Source organism: Rhopalosiphum padi, chromosome 4 (genome assembly GCF_020882245.1).
Source record: "Rhopalosiphum padi isolate XX-2018 chromosome 4, ASM2088224v1, whole genome shotgun sequence".
Taxonomy (NCBI): domain Eukaryota; kingdom Metazoa; phylum Arthropoda; class Insecta; order Hemiptera; family Aphididae; genus Rhopalosiphum; species Rhopalosiphum padi.
This window is the reverse complement of record NC_083600.1, coordinates 1,348,392-1,366,585: the sequence shown is the minus strand read 5'-3', so window position 1 is coordinate 1,366,585 and position 18,194 is coordinate 1,348,392. Positions and strand designations below refer to the sequence as shown.

General features: G+C 25.8%; 1 protein-coding gene across 3 annotated transcripts in view; it reads left to right on the top strand.

Moving 5' to 3' along the window:
* The window catches only part of LOC132930723 (transmembrane channel-like protein), a 62,849-nt gene that overhangs the window by 25,571 nt on the left and 19,084 nt on the right, over positions 1-18,194 (top strand). For all 3 annotated transcript variants that reach the window (XM_060996750.1, XM_060996749.1, XM_060996751.1), the window contains exons 4-11: positions 1,389-1,629; positions 1,710-1,898; positions 2,006-2,244; positions 2,358-2,549; positions 2,759-3,007; positions 8,699-8,768; positions 15,602-16,733; positions 17,612-17,772. In XM_060996750.1, the coding sequence (XP_060852733.1) occupies positions 1,389-1,629; positions 1,710-1,898; positions 2,006-2,244; positions 2,358-2,549; positions 2,759-3,007; positions 8,699-8,768; positions 15,602-16,733; positions 17,612-17,772 (2,473 nt within the window). The remainder of the gene's footprint in view (positions 1-1,388; positions 1,630-1,709; positions 1,899-2,005; positions 2,245-2,357; positions 2,550-2,758; positions 3,008-8,698; positions 8,769-15,601; positions 16,734-17,611; positions 17,773-18,194) is intronic.

Genomic DNA, 18,194 nt, shown 5'->3' with positions numbered 1-18,194 from the left:
TTTTAATTATTTTTATAAATGTATAGAAATATTTGTATATAGCAGTAGTTAAAACTATAAAAATGCGTATTGTGGGAATATTAATAACAGTGAATAAATTACTTTTGAAAAATTACCTAGATAATTTTGCTCTAACGGATAACATAATTATTTTATGACATATTTAATAAATCTTTACTATTGTAAAAATTAACATATTTAATTTATATGTTTTTGAGAATAAAACATGGAAAATAACTCACGACCTTACTTATGATAATACACAGTTTCGCGGAGAAGAAAATTTAATTGGGAACTACAGGAACAGTTTGGATTGGCACCAATCATATAGCTTTATAACTTTATAAGTGGTTAGCGAATAAAATCTATTTATGTTTTGTTTACATAATTTTGTATCTCATTAATTAAATTGGATAGAGAACTGCGTTTTTCATTTTTACAAATTATATAATTTCTACTTTAACACCTAGTTATATTGTCACTAGTAATTTTAGTCAAATAAATAAAAGCCCACTAAACCTCAGTAAATTATAAAATAATAAAGTAAACTATTATTAATATTTTGAAAAAAAATAAATATTATTTATGTATTAGATATTCTTTCTAATTTCATATATAACGTCTTTTGACAAGTACAGTTTGCATAGTTACCTTCAATGTTACTTTTCAGATTCAATTGTCGTTACGTTTTGGTTTATCAGGCCCCGGGGAATACTCTATCCCCTTTCGTATTTTAACTTTTTTATAATGTCAGAATCAGTTATAAGTAATACAATTTAATGTTATTTTTATACTTTCTAAGACTGTATGTTACATTATAAGTGTGTAGATATTATATAACATATGTTCTGAACATTTTAATATAATTGAATTATAAATATAATTAATATATAAATAGTATATATGTAAATGAATTAATATATATCGTATAACATATACTCGTATAATATTGTATTACATTTTTAAATAAATTTAAACTTTTTTTATCACGTACTTCTAAAAATAAAATAATAATTTATAATAGTTTATACATACTTTATGTCTATTAATATTTCAAAGAGAAAAATCTTCTTAGTTTTTTTTTAAAGTATATCCTACATATTATTTTAGTGTTATCTATTATTCTATTTAAATATAATGTATAAAATTAATAATAATAATAATTAAAAAAATATGTTAAATTTAAGTTATGATATTTTTGACATAATATATATATAAATAAGTATATTAAAGATTCAAACTATTCGTATATCTTAAAAATGATATATTATTTATTCACAATGCAGTATATTATATATTATAATGCAATGTATATTATTCTATTCCTAAATATATTGTGTATTGTACAATAATTATACAATTATTAAATAACCATCTTATTTTTACAGTACAGCGATAAACATCGAAGAGGCTGGTATCTCTCAAGAGCAGATATTTGAAAACATCCGTTTACACAAAGAGGTATTAGGCAGTGTCCGTCAACAACCGTGGTCCATACGGAGGAAGATGAAATTGGTTCAGCAAGCCAAAGAGTATGTAAAGAAACATGAAGGTCAGCTACAAGAACGTTTGGCAATGAGTAAAAGCACGAGAGATATCATGGCGCGGTTTCACATAGTCTTAGTCAAAGTAATACGATAAGATAACGAGATTAATTTTAATGCTTCGGTGTTAATATAATACGATAACGGTTCGCTGTGAAAATATAGCAATGGCAACACAGTAAACGGGAGATGGCCAATTTTATAAGTCAAATAATTCCATGGGAACTAACGATCAAAGAAATTGAATCTCAATTCGGCACGGTAGTCGCTTCGTACTTCACGTTCCTCCGCTGGTTGTTCTGGGTGAACTTTGTCATATCCGTGTTGTTGGCAGCCTTTGTCGTCATGCCTGAAGTACTCGTAACAGTTTTTAACAACCATATTATGAACATCAAACCCGACAATTTGTACCTGAAATTAAAAAGTCTACCAGTTAATAAAAAACCTTTATGGTTTTACAGATTTTGACGACCAATAAGGCGGACACCGGAGAGCGCAAGACACTGTTGCCCGAGGAGCAGGCCACTTCTATGGAATTAATGACTTTGTTAAATTTTGAGGGAGTCCTACAGCATTCACCTATGTTTTATGGCTACTATTCAAATCGACAAAGTTCGGACACCGGATACCGGCTACCCACGGCCTACTTTATCACGGGACTCGTTGTTTACATCTACAGTTTCGTTGCTACGCTCAGAAAGTATATATATATATATATATATGTATATATAAATGTACTACCCGGAAATCCGATCTACCATAATAGTTGTTTTAATGTGCACTTGTATGTTTGTTGTATCAATTGTTGTATAGAATGGCCGCAAACTCTCGTCTGAGCAAACTGTCCGAAAAAGACGATGAGTGCATTTTTACGTGGAAACTGTTCACTGGGTGGGATTACATGATCGGAAACGAAGAAACCGCTCACAATCGTATATCGTCCATTATACTTGGTTTTAAAGAAGCGTTGCTTGAAGAAGCTGAAAGAATGAAAGACAAACAAAAGTAATAAAATGTCCACTAGAAAATCTCTTTTTAACACATACGTAATCAAATGGTTTGAAATAAATTAAAATTACGATTTAAGGGAAGGGAGATTATATTTAATTTTTAAAGTGATTAAAGTTTTCGACCTCTTTATTAGTTGTACTTACGCTTTTCGATACCTAGTGTAATATAGAAATATTATTTTATTATGCTCACCTGTTTTGTAGTTGGAAAGTGGTGGCTCTGAGAATATTTGCAAATCTGAATATGGTATGGATGCTGGGAAGTTCGGTTTATGCCGTCATTCTTGTAGTAGCCAGATCCACAGAACCAGAGGCTGAAGCTACAATGTGGAGAAAATACGAAATCACAGTTGTCATGACGCTCATTGGCACGTTCTTTCCGATCGCGTTTGAAGTGTTGGGCGTGTTGGAGAGTTACCATCCGAGGACAACTCTCCGTGTACAATTAGCTAGGTAAGTGTATCAAAACCGAATTCTTTTCATATACCTCTGCACATACGTAATTTACATTTCATAAAAACTCTAGTTTTTGATAAAAGATAGAATATACTTGCTTGTATATTTGATAAGCATACCGCCATTAGCCTTTTTCCGATGTATCCGGAAGTCATAAATTATTTTTTTTTTTAATTTAAATTAAACCTTAAATATGTAGCTTTATTTATTATTATTTGAAGATTAAACTACTTTTATTTTAGCTGTAGGTTAAAATATCTCATTATACATTTTAAGCACAGTATTGATGTTACTGTAATAAAATGGTTTCTATACATTATTTTTAATTAAAAAACTTTTTAATAACCATATTTTTAAGCTATTTAAATCATAATATAGTATTAGATTTTATTAATTGCATCGATGAATTTGTTAGTCACAAAATGTATGCAAAGCTTTGACTTTGTATATTTAAATCAATCGTTAATATTTAAGTTATTTCATAATTGATATTGATCTTTTGAAATATTTAATTTTCAGTTTATATTTTTATAATTTGGAAATAAATTATTTTTGTTAAAAGTGAAATAGAATATTATATTTTGTTTATATCATACACACAAAAGGCTTAGATTGTTTCTTTTTTTAAATTGTCTAAATATTAAATTTTTATGATTAATTAATAAAAAATAATAAAAATTATAGACTCTTAGGTTCACTGTAAAACAAGATTTGAGTATGTCGAAATGAAAAAAAAATTCTTTAAATGCGCTGGAATTTCTCTTCAAATAATATTTTATTAAATTATGTATTGTGGTTCCGTTTGTACGTGACTTCTTGTGTTAACGAAAAAGTGGCGTGATTCAATACAGAAAAATCAATTGAAAGTAAGTTACTCCAAAGTACCCGAACATTATTCAATATTTTCGCAACGAAAGTACATAAAAAAAAAAATAAAAAAATATCTACTACAAGGTTAAGGAAATATTATATGCGTCACTGCTCACACAAATACAAGTATAGAATTTGTTACACGTTTTATACGGATGATTAGAGATTTATAAATTTGTTTGAACCTGTTTATTAGTTATTTTTTTTTACTATAGTATAATATAGGTACTCATTCGATATTGTAGATTATATCATAATATATTTTTGAAGCACTCCACAAAAACATAAAATTATCATATAAAACTTCAAATTTGAATGCGTTACTAATTATTACTATTTATAATTATTATGTATTAGTCATTTTTGTTTTTATAGTTTTTAAAAAAAATACACACTTAAAGTTCAAAAAATGTTATTAAATTATAATCAACATAAGTTATGTTGACTAAAAATAAACAAAAAAATCAATAAAATATGTAAAACTAACTACGTTCAGAATCAAATACAAATATTACAGTTCAGGAAATTGAAAAATAATAACTCAGATACTCAAACATAGTATTGTTTACGTATAGTTAACTATATAAACACATAATAATATTTTACATATACTGTAAATAAAAACCGCTGAAGTTGTCACACTATAATATGTTAGATTTTAATTGTACCTCAGTACCTCTTTATAGAGTAGGTCATTATTTGTTATTATAGTTTAAATGTATAAAATTTAAATTCAACGAAAAATCATTGCGTGCAAAAAATAATTCTGAGCGAAAACGGTGTGTTAATCTTTACTTTTAAGGATATTTTATAAAAAAGTTTTTATTATTATACATTTATACTATGAGTAATTTTTTTTTTATTAATATTATGGTAGGTTGAACTAATTTTTTCCAAAAATACCACGTGTGGTATTATTATTGTTAATAACTTATAAGCCAATACTAATGTATTATGTGGTGTGAAATGTGAATAGCTTAAAATGAATCTAAATATTTTTTAAATTGTATTGTGTATAGTAAAGTTAAGTTTAACTGTATAGGTAATACGTTTAGTTGATATACAGTATTGTTAATTTTTGGGATTTATAAGAGCTCGTAAAAAATTAATTTGACTTTAAGTAAAATTTGATCGTGAATTTAAATTTAAATTGTATGGCTTACACCAGGGGTCCCCAATTAATATTTTTGAAGGGCCACATTAAGGATCTGAAATTTTTTCACGGGCCATCAAAATTCTAAGTACATATTTACATTATTTAAAAACCAATAATATTTAATAAAAATAATAATTTACAATAATAACACATATAATGTTGTCGTAATAATGTGTTATTTATTATTTGTCTGTGGGCCAGATAAAATGTGTTCGGGGGCCGTATGCGGCCCGCGGACCGCCATTTGGTGACCCATGGCTTACACCATTAATGGTACCATATTATGTAATACGAGTATAATAATTTCATGCATTTTTACATACTCATTAAAATATTATGTACATACTAGTTATTAGTCAAATTGTTTTAAATAAATAACAAAGAATAACTATTATTTAAGAATAGAATTATACACTATATAACTTAAAAATAACACGTTATAGAAATATATAGTATGTATTATAGTATATATTATTGTTGTTGTTAGTATAATAATAACAGTTATTGCATCTACTCGTACACTTAAATGTTCTTGTTTTGTATTCAGAATGAAAATGAAAATGTGAAAATGGTTTTAAATGCTGATTGATTTTCGATTTCTCACGGCGGTGATCATATAATATATTTATTATTCGGCTTATATTTATATCTATAATTATTAATAATGTGTGTAGTTTCATAAGAAATACTTGCTTGATAATAAGTCGATTTCGTGGAAACAGTTTTTGTTTCAAAATATAATTTAAAATCGGATTACATTAAAAATAGTTAAACATTATATTTGAATTTATTATACTGGTCATCATTGTGTATCGATTATTGTGTTTTTATGTCGGTATGAAGTTAATTTTGGTAAATACTAAGCATGTAATATAATACATTGCGTATAAAATATAGATATTCTAGACATTATATAGTTTTTTTGTTATGTATTCAATAAAACTACGAAATTTATAATAATATACACCTTAAAGGTTAAATTTTAATTTAAAAAAGTTTTTTTTTATAAACGAATTCATTCATCAATGGTATTTAATTCACATTTCATCATTCTAAATTTAGAATAGATTACAATTAAATGGAATTAATTTTATAATATTATCATCAATTAAATTTAAAACGATAAACATTATATCATTTATTTAGATTTAGTATTCAATAATTTTGTTCAAACACTATACATTTTATATAGTTGAAAAAAATTTAAATTAAAAGAATCATATTATTATACGTCATGGTTATTTAAATAATTTTAAAATTATGTTAAACATTTAAAAAAGTTTTTAGTTGAGATTAAATATAATACTATTTTAAACATGAAAAGAAAATCTTTAATCAGATAATTATATTTAACCAAATAAAGAGCGAAAGTTGAAAGATTTTTGAATATTTTTAGTACTAAAACAGATCATATTATATGCACGCACGATCTTGTAATTTCATGCGTAATAACAGTACCTATATAGTTTATTGTATGGATACGTGTATATGGATATGTACATTGTGTACAGTGTACACCTATTAGAAATGTAAATTTTGATAATTACACTGGAGCCATTTCAACGACTAACCTAGTTAACGAGTGTTAAATGTTTTTTGTATCTTTTTGTTATTCACACTAATCATATGATATTTGTTAAAAGTATTTTCATATGACGATTTATTTTCAAGTTAAAAGATGCCCTATTTTATTTTCTAAAAATATCATAGTTAATACAATTTTAAAATTAAAATGTATACAATAATTTTCCTTTGTTTAAAATTTTCATTTACAAATGAATTATCTCTGTAGTCTGTTGAACGTTCTAATAATCATTCAAATAATTTGATAGGATATGACAGATGAACTATTCAGTAAACTATAATACAAATATGAGATTATCCTAATACTTGAATTTAAATTACTATGTAGAAATTACAGTAAGTTCTTTATATTATTATTGGTATAATTAGTATGATTATTTTATTTTTTATTTAATCTTTGAAAATGTTCATGTGGGGGGGGGGGGGGTTCATTAACGCTGTAAAAATGTATATAACTATATTTTGTCCTTATGGTAACCAATATTGGTTAGGTTTTTTCTTTATTTTTAAATGTCTATGCATTTAAGAATTTATTTGTGGTTAAATTAATATTTAGAATCGTTCAATATTGATTACCAATCGTAGCTTTTTAATAATAATGATAATTTAGTATGATCAACTTGTTTTAAGATGTTTGCCTTTTGGATTTGTTGGGTTGTTTCTATTCAAAAATATGTTGCTTATATTAATAACTATTGAAAAACGCTTAAAGAAAAAAACAAACAAACACATTTTAATTTTAATTGTGATGCATTTGGAGGTGGCATATAATTTATATATTGTGGTGTATATTCACGGGCTATACTCAATAGGTAACTATTTTTACTTAATAAATATTAAACTAAAATAATTAATTAAATCATTCTCATTTGTTTAAATATACGTTTTGCTGTTTGAGATGATATAGTTATAATTATAATTTTATATTAAAGATGAATAATTTCGATTTATTATTATTATTTTTTTTTTTTAGTTGATTAAATTTGCAAATTCATAATTTTAAGTTATCAAAAGTCGATTACACGTAGTATGCGGAAATCAGAGTGTTAGTATTGAGTATTGTACGTATATATTATTTCAAAGATTGTCGGCTGGCGGCTGTAAATGTCAGTCGCTTAGTATTTTTATAAGAAGGCGCATTTTCGCAGAAATGCGTATTGACTTAAATACAAACTAATGTTTTGTGAAATCGGAATTTATTTATGGTTAATTTAAATGTAAATACTTACATTTGAAAAGTTTTTTTATTTTAACTAAAATTAAAAATTAATTTTTGCAACAATTTGTTAACTTATAATAAATTGATGAAATTGAAAGTCATAACAAAGAAAAAAACAGAAACAGTCTGTCATCCTAAATTAAAAATGTCTAATTTTTACCATTTCTATACCTATCAATCAATAATCAATTTGTAATAATAATGTGCCATCAGAAAATTTAAATTCGTTACTTAAGTGACTTAATTAAAGTACATAAATACTTAAATATGATATATAGACTGGAGGAACACTTAACTAAATTGTATTATTATTACACTGGAGTCTAGAATACTGTATTAACAATATTATTTATTATTTATTTAATTTATTATTTTATGTTTGTTTAACCTAAACGGTGTATCATAAGTTTTAATTCAATTTTACATTAATAATAATGTTAAACCCATAATAAAAATAAATATTTTTGGCACTTTTTAACTGACAATGGATGGTGAATAGTATTATGTATTATAAAATGATATTAAAATTTTTGTTTCGTCCGAATAAACCCAAATTGATATTAATGTACATTTTTTGTTACAATAATATGTTCTCGATCGATATACCTAATTCTTATAACTTAATTCATTATGCCAAACACAAATAATTGTAAGACTTGTATTAATATAATTTGTTAGCTTTGATTTTCTTGAAATAAAGTTTAATAAATAAACTGAATGAGACCTAGACATAATGTGTGCATATAATGAGCATTATAATATGTGTACTAAGTGAACTACTAGTTTGGAGTGGCAAATAATCGTTCGATTCAGAATTTATGTTCTTATAAACTGATGATTCGTTTATTGTATGTTTTAGGATTATGGCGCTGAACTTGTTAAATCTTTACACGCTGACGTTTGCGTTGTTTGTGAAAATCAATGACATGGTAAGTATATGTGTATTAATCCCTTTAATGTGTTAATTATTCGTAGTGACGTGAATTTATACGTATTATGTATATTATGTATTATATAGTCACTATTGAATACCATTTGCATACGTCTAATTATGTGAATAGTATAGGGTTAATATATTCAAATTGTTATTATATTTTGTCTCTGTGAAATCGTCTATAGGCATAAAAAAAATAAATAAAAAACTGGGCTCGCACTAGTAAAAATTTACGTTGTGTGCCATTTCGAAATAAATTTTTTGTAGTGTTGAAAATGTGTGCGTTCGTGGACGTGATCGCTGTATTACAGTATATTCAAACATTTTTGGCGTATTCGCATATCTAATCCGTCGGCTATAGATTTCCGTATCATAAAATACGTAGATTTTTGGCGTAAATATTTGTGGCGAAAAATTTGACGTACATATTTTTACTAACGTTTACGTTTTTACCAAAGAAAATAAAATTTTTTATTTAGTGAATTTTCCCTTACCTTCAAAGAAATATTCGGCATTAAAGGTCGACCTTTATTGTAACGTATTTCCCATGAAATTTAATTACGAATAAAATAGTACGATGTAATAGTTTTCATTAAAATTATGCTTAAGGTCTACCATATGCAATTAAAATGTTAATAACTTCGTTGTTATATTGTATGATATATTTGTCGTATGTATTTTTTTATATTTAAAATATCTTGCTATCTAATATTAAGTACATAAATATTAAATATTTTAGATTTCGGGCGCAAGGATACCTATGTGTTTTATTTACATATCTGTGTACACGATAAATTAAAGTTTGTCACTTGGAGGGTGGTTTTGACTTTTGGATAGTATATTAGATCCAGTTTGTACTTTAAAGATGTCTAAATTAAAAACTTCAAGTCTTTCTTTTTTATATTTGAGAAAATAAAAGATAAATTAAGGAAAAACTGGAATTTTACACGAATCTAATTTTGATAAAATTGTTTTTTATTTTTTTAGTGTAACTGGAAAGAGAATAACCGTAGTTACTTGGAAATTTCACTAAATATTTATATTATTGTTTTTTTGTTTATAATCAAATTTTCAAATCATTCAAGCTATTTATAGATATGAGAAATTTCCGAATTTTTAATTTTTTTTTCTATAAATGTTGATTAAAAATATTATTTGCTGGGTAGAAATGCTTAAAAATGAAATACAGTTTGTTAATTTCTCATCTAAAAAATACCAAAAATCTAAAGTTATAATTTTTTTTCCAAGCGTTTAATATTAAATTAAATGTAGACATTTTAGCTTAAAGTTGGATGTAATTATTTATTTAAACAATAAATAGCAATGTTAATTATTTTGTTGTAATTTAAAATCCGTGAGAAGTTCTCACGAGAACTTAAAACTTCTGTATAAAATATTATTATGAAATTTAATGTATGAGATAAATTTTCTGATTTATTCAATTTATTATAAGTTATTAATGTTATTATCTATCTATACTATGAACCTATTTTTACTCTTTTATGGTATTTACAGAAATATTATGTAATTGAATTTTAAGTTATCAGAGTTGATATATCTTTCTTCTATATATATAAAAATGGAGCCAAAAATGTATAACAATTCATCAATAATTGAGAACGGCTGGGTCGATTTGGCTAAAATTTTATTTTAATTGTTCGTAATTGCCAGGAGAAGGTTATTACAAAAATAAATTTTGGAAAAACCCTTTTTTTAAATTTTTTTTTAAACCTTTTTATTGATGATTGATTTTTTGAGTTCTGGAATGTTTTTTCGAATTAAAAAAGTATTTATTATAATACTAGAAGTAAAATAAATTACTTTAATAGTTATATCGAAAAAACTATCACTTATAGTGATAGAGGCTGACAGACCGTCTCCGCTTAAAATCATTTTTCGTAAACAATATTATATTATTGAATTCAAATTTAACACCCAAGCAGTGACCCCCACTGACACGTAATGTACAGTGTAATGTTATACCCATTTGCTAACCTTCTTTTTTTAACTCGCGAGAAATTTCATTGTTCCAATTTTTGATAACGGGTGATGTCACGACGTCACCTTATACTCATCTACCTTTGATTTGACAATAAATGTTCACAAAATGGATTTTTACGGTATATGGGGCAAGTCAGAAATATCAAAATCTATTTTAAATTTAGTTATAAAATGACTACATGCAATATAATGTTGCGAAAACTTTAAGAAAAAAAATAATTTTTATGGGTACTAGTCCTAAAACTTGGATGCTAGCCTTTTACGTGATTTAAATTATAAGTCAAGAATCTCGAATATTTGGTATCTTTTGGTTATAAAATATAACAGAAACTTGAGAGATTTTCAGTTCCAACGTAATGTTGCAAAAATTATACTGTTAGTTTTTCTAATTAAAAGAAATATTGTGTATCATCATATTGATTTTTATTACTACTCTTTGTTCACAAACAGGAAGTTATAACAAATTAAGATTTTAAATAAATGAATAATGAATATGATTTATGATTATATAATATATTATATTGATGATAATCACTTCTATTTTATTGACATTACTCTAAATATTTATCATATTTTGTTGTTTGCTATAGTCCTCTGTTATACAATGTAATATTAAATAATTTAGTTTATCTTATAAGCATATTAATATTAATATTAATATTTTTATTGTTAATAATAAAGTGTTACTCATTAAAAAAAAATATGGGACCAAATCAAATTAAGGGCTATTTTAAGAAATTCAATTAAGGTAATTTCTAAACATAACATAATTATGTTATTAAATTTCAATATGGTATAAATACATATTTTTAAGTAATAATTAAATATTAATAATATAATAAATGTAATATTTCGGTAAAAATTATTTCAACCTACCGTAATACTAAAAGTAAAATAAATTACTTAAATACATCATAAAATATATTTAGTAATAAGGCTGATACTCAAATAGACCATCTTCGCTGACAACCGTTTTCGTATACAGTTATATATCATTGAATTTAAACTTAACACATTCATAATAGTGACCCACTCGACATCTAATGTACAACAGAGCGTTATCCACTTGGTCTTGTACTCGTGTTCCGTTTCGCCGCTGTGTTATTTCACGCCAAATTTATCCCATTTTGCCGCCGACTCATTTCGTAGCATAATTCTCAAATTATTTTTTTTATTAAAATATGGTTATGAATTTTGTGATAAATAGACACACTGAAAAATGTATCATTAGAAACGATCTTAATACTATACTATTTAAATTCTGATAATTGAGGATAACATGATACTTCCCCAATATGAAAAATAAGTTAAAAACAATTTACAGCAAATACACTAAGTTCGAACAAAAAATTTGCTGTTTTGAAGAAAAAGTGATAAGCGACCCTTCACATGAAATGGATTGATTATTTGGACAACGTTTAGTTAATTAATTAAACACAATGAATTTTAACTAGTTCAAAAATATTTTTATTTTATATGATTATTTTTATTACGCAATTATCGATTTTTTTATTTAGGATTATAAAAGGTACCTAATAATGGCGTATGTAATTGTACATAAATAAATAATACATTAATATAATTAATTAGTATGTAATTTGTAACTTATAAGTTATATATTAAATTATTCGAAAACTAAATTCAGTGAAATAGAATGACGAAAAAATAAATTCGGTGAAATGGTACCGCGGCGAAATGGTAGCGGTGACTATCCACTTGCCTTCCTTTATATTTTTCTTGAACTTTTGAATTGTAAATTAATTAATGAATTTATTTATTTAAGATAAATGCCATAAATGCTTGAGTACAGTTGTATTACAGATATATGAAATTAATAAATTTAAAATAACATGTCTTAATTTATAAATCTCATGTATAATAAATACTAAATAATGAATACATAAACTTGAAATTAAATAATACATTGAAAAACTGGTATATTGGATGAAATTTATTAATACATAATAGAAAAATTCTAAATCAGACTCATATCCTTACTTCAAAATTCTCTTAAAAGGGTTATTCTGGTTATAATTGGTTTGATGGGTTATGATATGATTTGATATATTAGGTATAGATTCATGAATGCAACTACTTATAATAAAAATACTTTAAAATAATAATTATAAATAATAGAATATTGGAATTTGGCTAAGGTATAAGAGTAGTGAGATTGTATTCCTAGCAACACTTATGGTTTATTGCGTATCTATATTTTATTTTATAATGTACACATATATAGGTACATGCTCGTACAACTTTTTCACTCACGAAAATTTATACTTTACGTCTTTTATGGTTGAGATAGTAATGTATTTTTTTAAAGAGAATTATTCATAGAATATATTTGAGATAATAACACAGTTTTATAAAGTGCATGTGTCAAACAACAAAGTACTTTTTAGTGTACACCATGATTAAATTGAATAATTCCTTTAACATATTAAACCCGCTAAGGTGTTGTAATACATATACGCATAACAGAATAATATAACAAATATATAAAAAGATTATCTATAGTAGAGTGAACATATTTATAAATAAAAATAATAGGATGAAGAATTTTGACTTAGCTTAAAAACAAAAATTTTAAAATTAATAATGATTTTTATATTTATGGAGATAACGTTTGACTAGGTATATAATAATATATATAATACATCAATAATTGAGGATGTCTCATGCTTATTTTTGACTACTGTTCGTTGTTACTCCATGTTCATTATTTAAAAAAATTTTATTTATAAATTATTATTATAGGTATTTACATTGGTTTTAATAACTATTAACTCAATACAAAATAATAAAAATATTGTTTTATTTTTTATACAGGTGAAATTTTATGCACATATCTATAAGTATAATATAAATATAGAGATAACGGGATTAAAATGGGACTATGTACTAAAAATGAAACAAAAAGTGTCCCGTTCGGAGATTGTCTGGACAAAGGGACACAACGCTCAAATAAGGGAAATTCCGTTTGTATAGTTCCCCTACTCTATAGAAACAAGTTGAATACAGAAATATCTTAGAATTCTCGAAATATTAATGTTTGTACTTAGGTACCTAATTGTATAATTTAAAATTCAAACCAACCCATTTTCAGGAAATTCAAATGGTTTAATAATATGTAATCAGATGTCAATATCCTGATAAGTATTATTAATTAGGTTATAATACCCAACAGGATTAAATTATTTCAAATTCTGTATAATATTTCTGTTTGGAAAATAATATATTATGAAATAATTATTTTATATTTTAGTTAAAAATATTTAACGCGATACAGTAATTAATAATTATCATATTATAAATTTATTTTATTACAAATTTTTGTAATATTTATACTTAAGCCATAAAAAACGAAAAAAAAATTGATGAAAATTATGATAAATGATAATTAAAAATATACAATATAAGGATCAGGTAGATACTAATAATAATTACTATTTTTAAATTATAATACTAAAAAGTAAAAACTTTTTTTGAAAAATAAAATAATAAATCATTAAATATGTCTTTTTGTGAAGTATTAATTTTAAATTTACATATGTAGCGATAGGCTTATAATTAATACTTACATTTCTACATTTATTTAAAAGAAGATCGATTGTTCTAAGTATTTAAAGAAGCTTATCACTTGAAAAAGTTGTTAAGACAAAAGTAATTTATTATAATATTAGGCACGCGTACTAAAAATATCAAGATTTAGATGGAATTACAAATACAACATATTTCGCATAGAGGGATGGTAACCTAAATATTTAATAGGTCTACTATAAGAGCATACTACAAAACAATAATAAACTCATATTTGCAGTATAATATCTAAAAGAAAAAATTGTATTTTATTCGTTTTTGGTGTATATTACTTGTATAATGTTAAAGTTATATAATTGCCATTATTATTTTCTTTCTTTTCTTTTTTTTTAAGTCTAAAAATCAAAAATTTCACTTCAAAATATTGGAACATTAAGTTTTATTAATTTTAGACTAATATACACATTTCACAACGTAATACACCAAATAAATTCCTAAATTACTTGAAATATCTACCTTTTATATTTTTTTATGCGAGGATATACTTAAATAATTATATATAAATATATTATATATTATATAAGTCAAACTTAATACTTAAATACTTTTTTTATAATAGTTATCTATACAAATTCAAATTTAACGAAATAAACTACAAAGAAAAATCCAGATAAAAAAAATAAATTGAAATAAATAAGAATTAACCAAGTATTTGAAAGTTATTTAGTGTAGGTTAAGTTTTAGATTTTTGAAATAATAATAGTTGTATTAGTAAAAACCTAATGTGTGAACAAATCATCAGCTTATAGAATCTTATAATAAAATAAATTTATTTTTGGATCTATTTTTACAAATTTTGATGTTAAGACCCACATAAATATTACAATTGAAATTTGTTTATAAAAATTATTTTTACAAAAATCAATAACTTAATTTGCTCTTAATTGGACAATTTTCATCCAAGTTAATTTTTTTTTTGATGAGATAAAAAAGCTATACCGAAAATTAAATTGTACAAATAATTTTTTTAATTTTAAAATTTGTTTTTAATTCGAATTTTTCTAATACAATTATTGTAAAAAAAATAGTATATTTAATTATATAAGTTATTCACAGAGGTACTAATAGCTACTTTCGGTTCATACGATATGAGAAACTTGAAATAAACTGAATAAATTTATAATATTATATGTATTGTGCTATATTTGTACTGATTCTTGTTTAAATTTTAAGACGATCAATCCTTATTTCGACTATATTTTTACCGATGTTTACGTGTTGCAGACCAAGGAGCTGTTGACGTTGAAATCCAATGTATCCAATATCACAGCCAATGCGGCTACCAGGGCTACCGCAGCTACCGCGGCCACAATAGCCACTGCGGCCACCATGGCAACCACGACTTCTATGTTGAAGACGACTTCGACTACTTCAGTATTGGTAGCATTAGCATTCATGAATTCTACTATGTCGAACATGACAAAACTTCAATTGCCAGTCACCCATACTATCGATACACAACCGAATTGCTATCGACAGCAGATAGAATGTCCGTTCTCGTGGCCGGGTGTCCAATACGTTACAGCTGATATACATTCACCGAAAATGAAGGATTACATTTCCTCATCGATTGCGCCACTGGAATTCAGTACGACTGGAGCCGACTTTTCATCGGTAGTAGGTTTAGTTTCTGGCGCGGACTTCGGTCAAACTACAGGTGTTTTCGGTGCGAATCGGAATGGTGGCACCGGATGGACTGAAAGTACTGCTGAAACGACTTTCAAGACCATCGACGATCTACGAATAACCGCCGAAGTCATATACGACGACACGTTATCATCGTCTGAAGATAACGCCACCACTTCCGAGTTCGACGTCAGCTCTACACATAGTTATGATGAGACGACAGAGAAATCGACTGTAGGTTTGGTTACAGCTGAGTCGATGTCGGATAATTCAACCGTGGATACGGTCGATGATTGGTCAACAACTACATATCCGATGAACGTTTCATTAGACTTAAGTTCGATCGCCTCTCAATCGATATCGAGTTCGACACAGAGTGCAATCAGTGAAACGATACCGGGTGAGTACGTGGAGTCAACGTCGAGTGTCATTCCCGAATCGACGGCAAGTCTGGACGCAGAAATATTGATGTTGAACACGACGATTGATCAATCGATAATCACTATGGATAACGACGATGAGCAATATAGTACGATTGTTTCCGACGATCTTCAATTGTTGAGGACCGACGAGATAATTGCGTCATCTGAAAAGAGAAGAATCGTAAAACGGATGTCGGAAGTAATTTTCAATGGGACTCATTGCTTTCAAGTAGTTTGTTCGTCTCCATCACCAGTTACAAATGTAACAGAGGTGCCAAACAGTTCTCAAGGATTTAGCGAGGAATCGAGTAAATACCAAAGCGTATACTCGTATATGTGTACTGTTTATATACTAGATAGCTCAACGTATATGTAGTTGTGGTCGATGTTAATTTGGGCACTGGAATTCTCTAGAGACTATTACATTTCTGCTGAGGACAGTAATTTAATCAAATATCTAACATATAGTTACACGTTGGTGTATATTAATATATATATATATATAGGACGCAATATGCATTATATAATGGTTTTAAATAAACCATATGAGTTCGAAATGATGATTTGTATCCACAAAAGATATAATAGTCACTATAGTGAAATAAATTAAACAATTAATACGAGTTTTACCATTAAAAAAAGTTAATTGTAGATAAATTAATAATTGTCTAAAAATTAAACTTATTACCTTATTATGATGCCTATGTATAGAATTGAACAATTTAAAGCGCCTTTCTCTATATATATTTATGTTAAATCTTATCTTAAATGTTTTTAAGCTGTTTTTTGAGATGTAATATTTTTAGAGGTAGCTATGAATTTAGATGTCAAGAGATAGTATGAAAAGGTGGAGCCTTTTCTAAAAAATTGATAATGATTACATTATTTCGTCGTATTATATTTATTATTTTTATTTGCAACTTATGATAGTATATTTTAATCATAATATACGCCATCATTTTAAATTTAGGATTTATACTAATATTGATTTAACGTTATTAATTAAATATTATTAGGTATTATATTATGCATTATTTTTTTTTCTTTTAGGGATTTATTAGATAATATTAGAGGGATTTATTTTTAGTGTTTAATTGTACTTTCATCGTAAATGAGTTAACAACATGTAATAGTTTAATTGTAATTAAAAATATATAAAATTAACGCGCAATGGGTTTTTGTACAGCCGAAGAGTACGTGGCAACGACGGAACATGAAGATGCGCCTAGAGAAGACTTATCTCTTCGTGCAACTTGTTTGAACCTCCAAATCAGACGACGATTGCGGAAGTTATGTTGGGAGACAATGTTTGGACAAGAATTGGTAAAACTTACAGTCATGGATTTGGTGAGCATACGTATAATATTATCATATCATAAATTGACGTTTGTTAATCTCTTGGAAAATAATTTTAGTATGCCTGGTTGGTAGTTTTTAAATTAGTTGACGAAATATGTGTGATTTTAGATTATTAGATATTTAAACAGAATATATTTTTTAATTTCGTCGATGATCTGATGATGAGTTTATTGTATTAGGACTTAGTAATAATAAGTTTGTTTTCTACCTACATACGAATTGTGCATGAAATCACGAATGGAACAAGTTTAAAAAATTAATAATTATAAAATGTAATTATTTATTTAACAATAATCATAAAACATTAAATTTTAAATTATTTTAAATCTTAAAAAAAATTAAATAAGTTTATAACTTCAGATTTAATTTCAATTAAATAATATATCGTAATAACCTTGAAATATTGTACA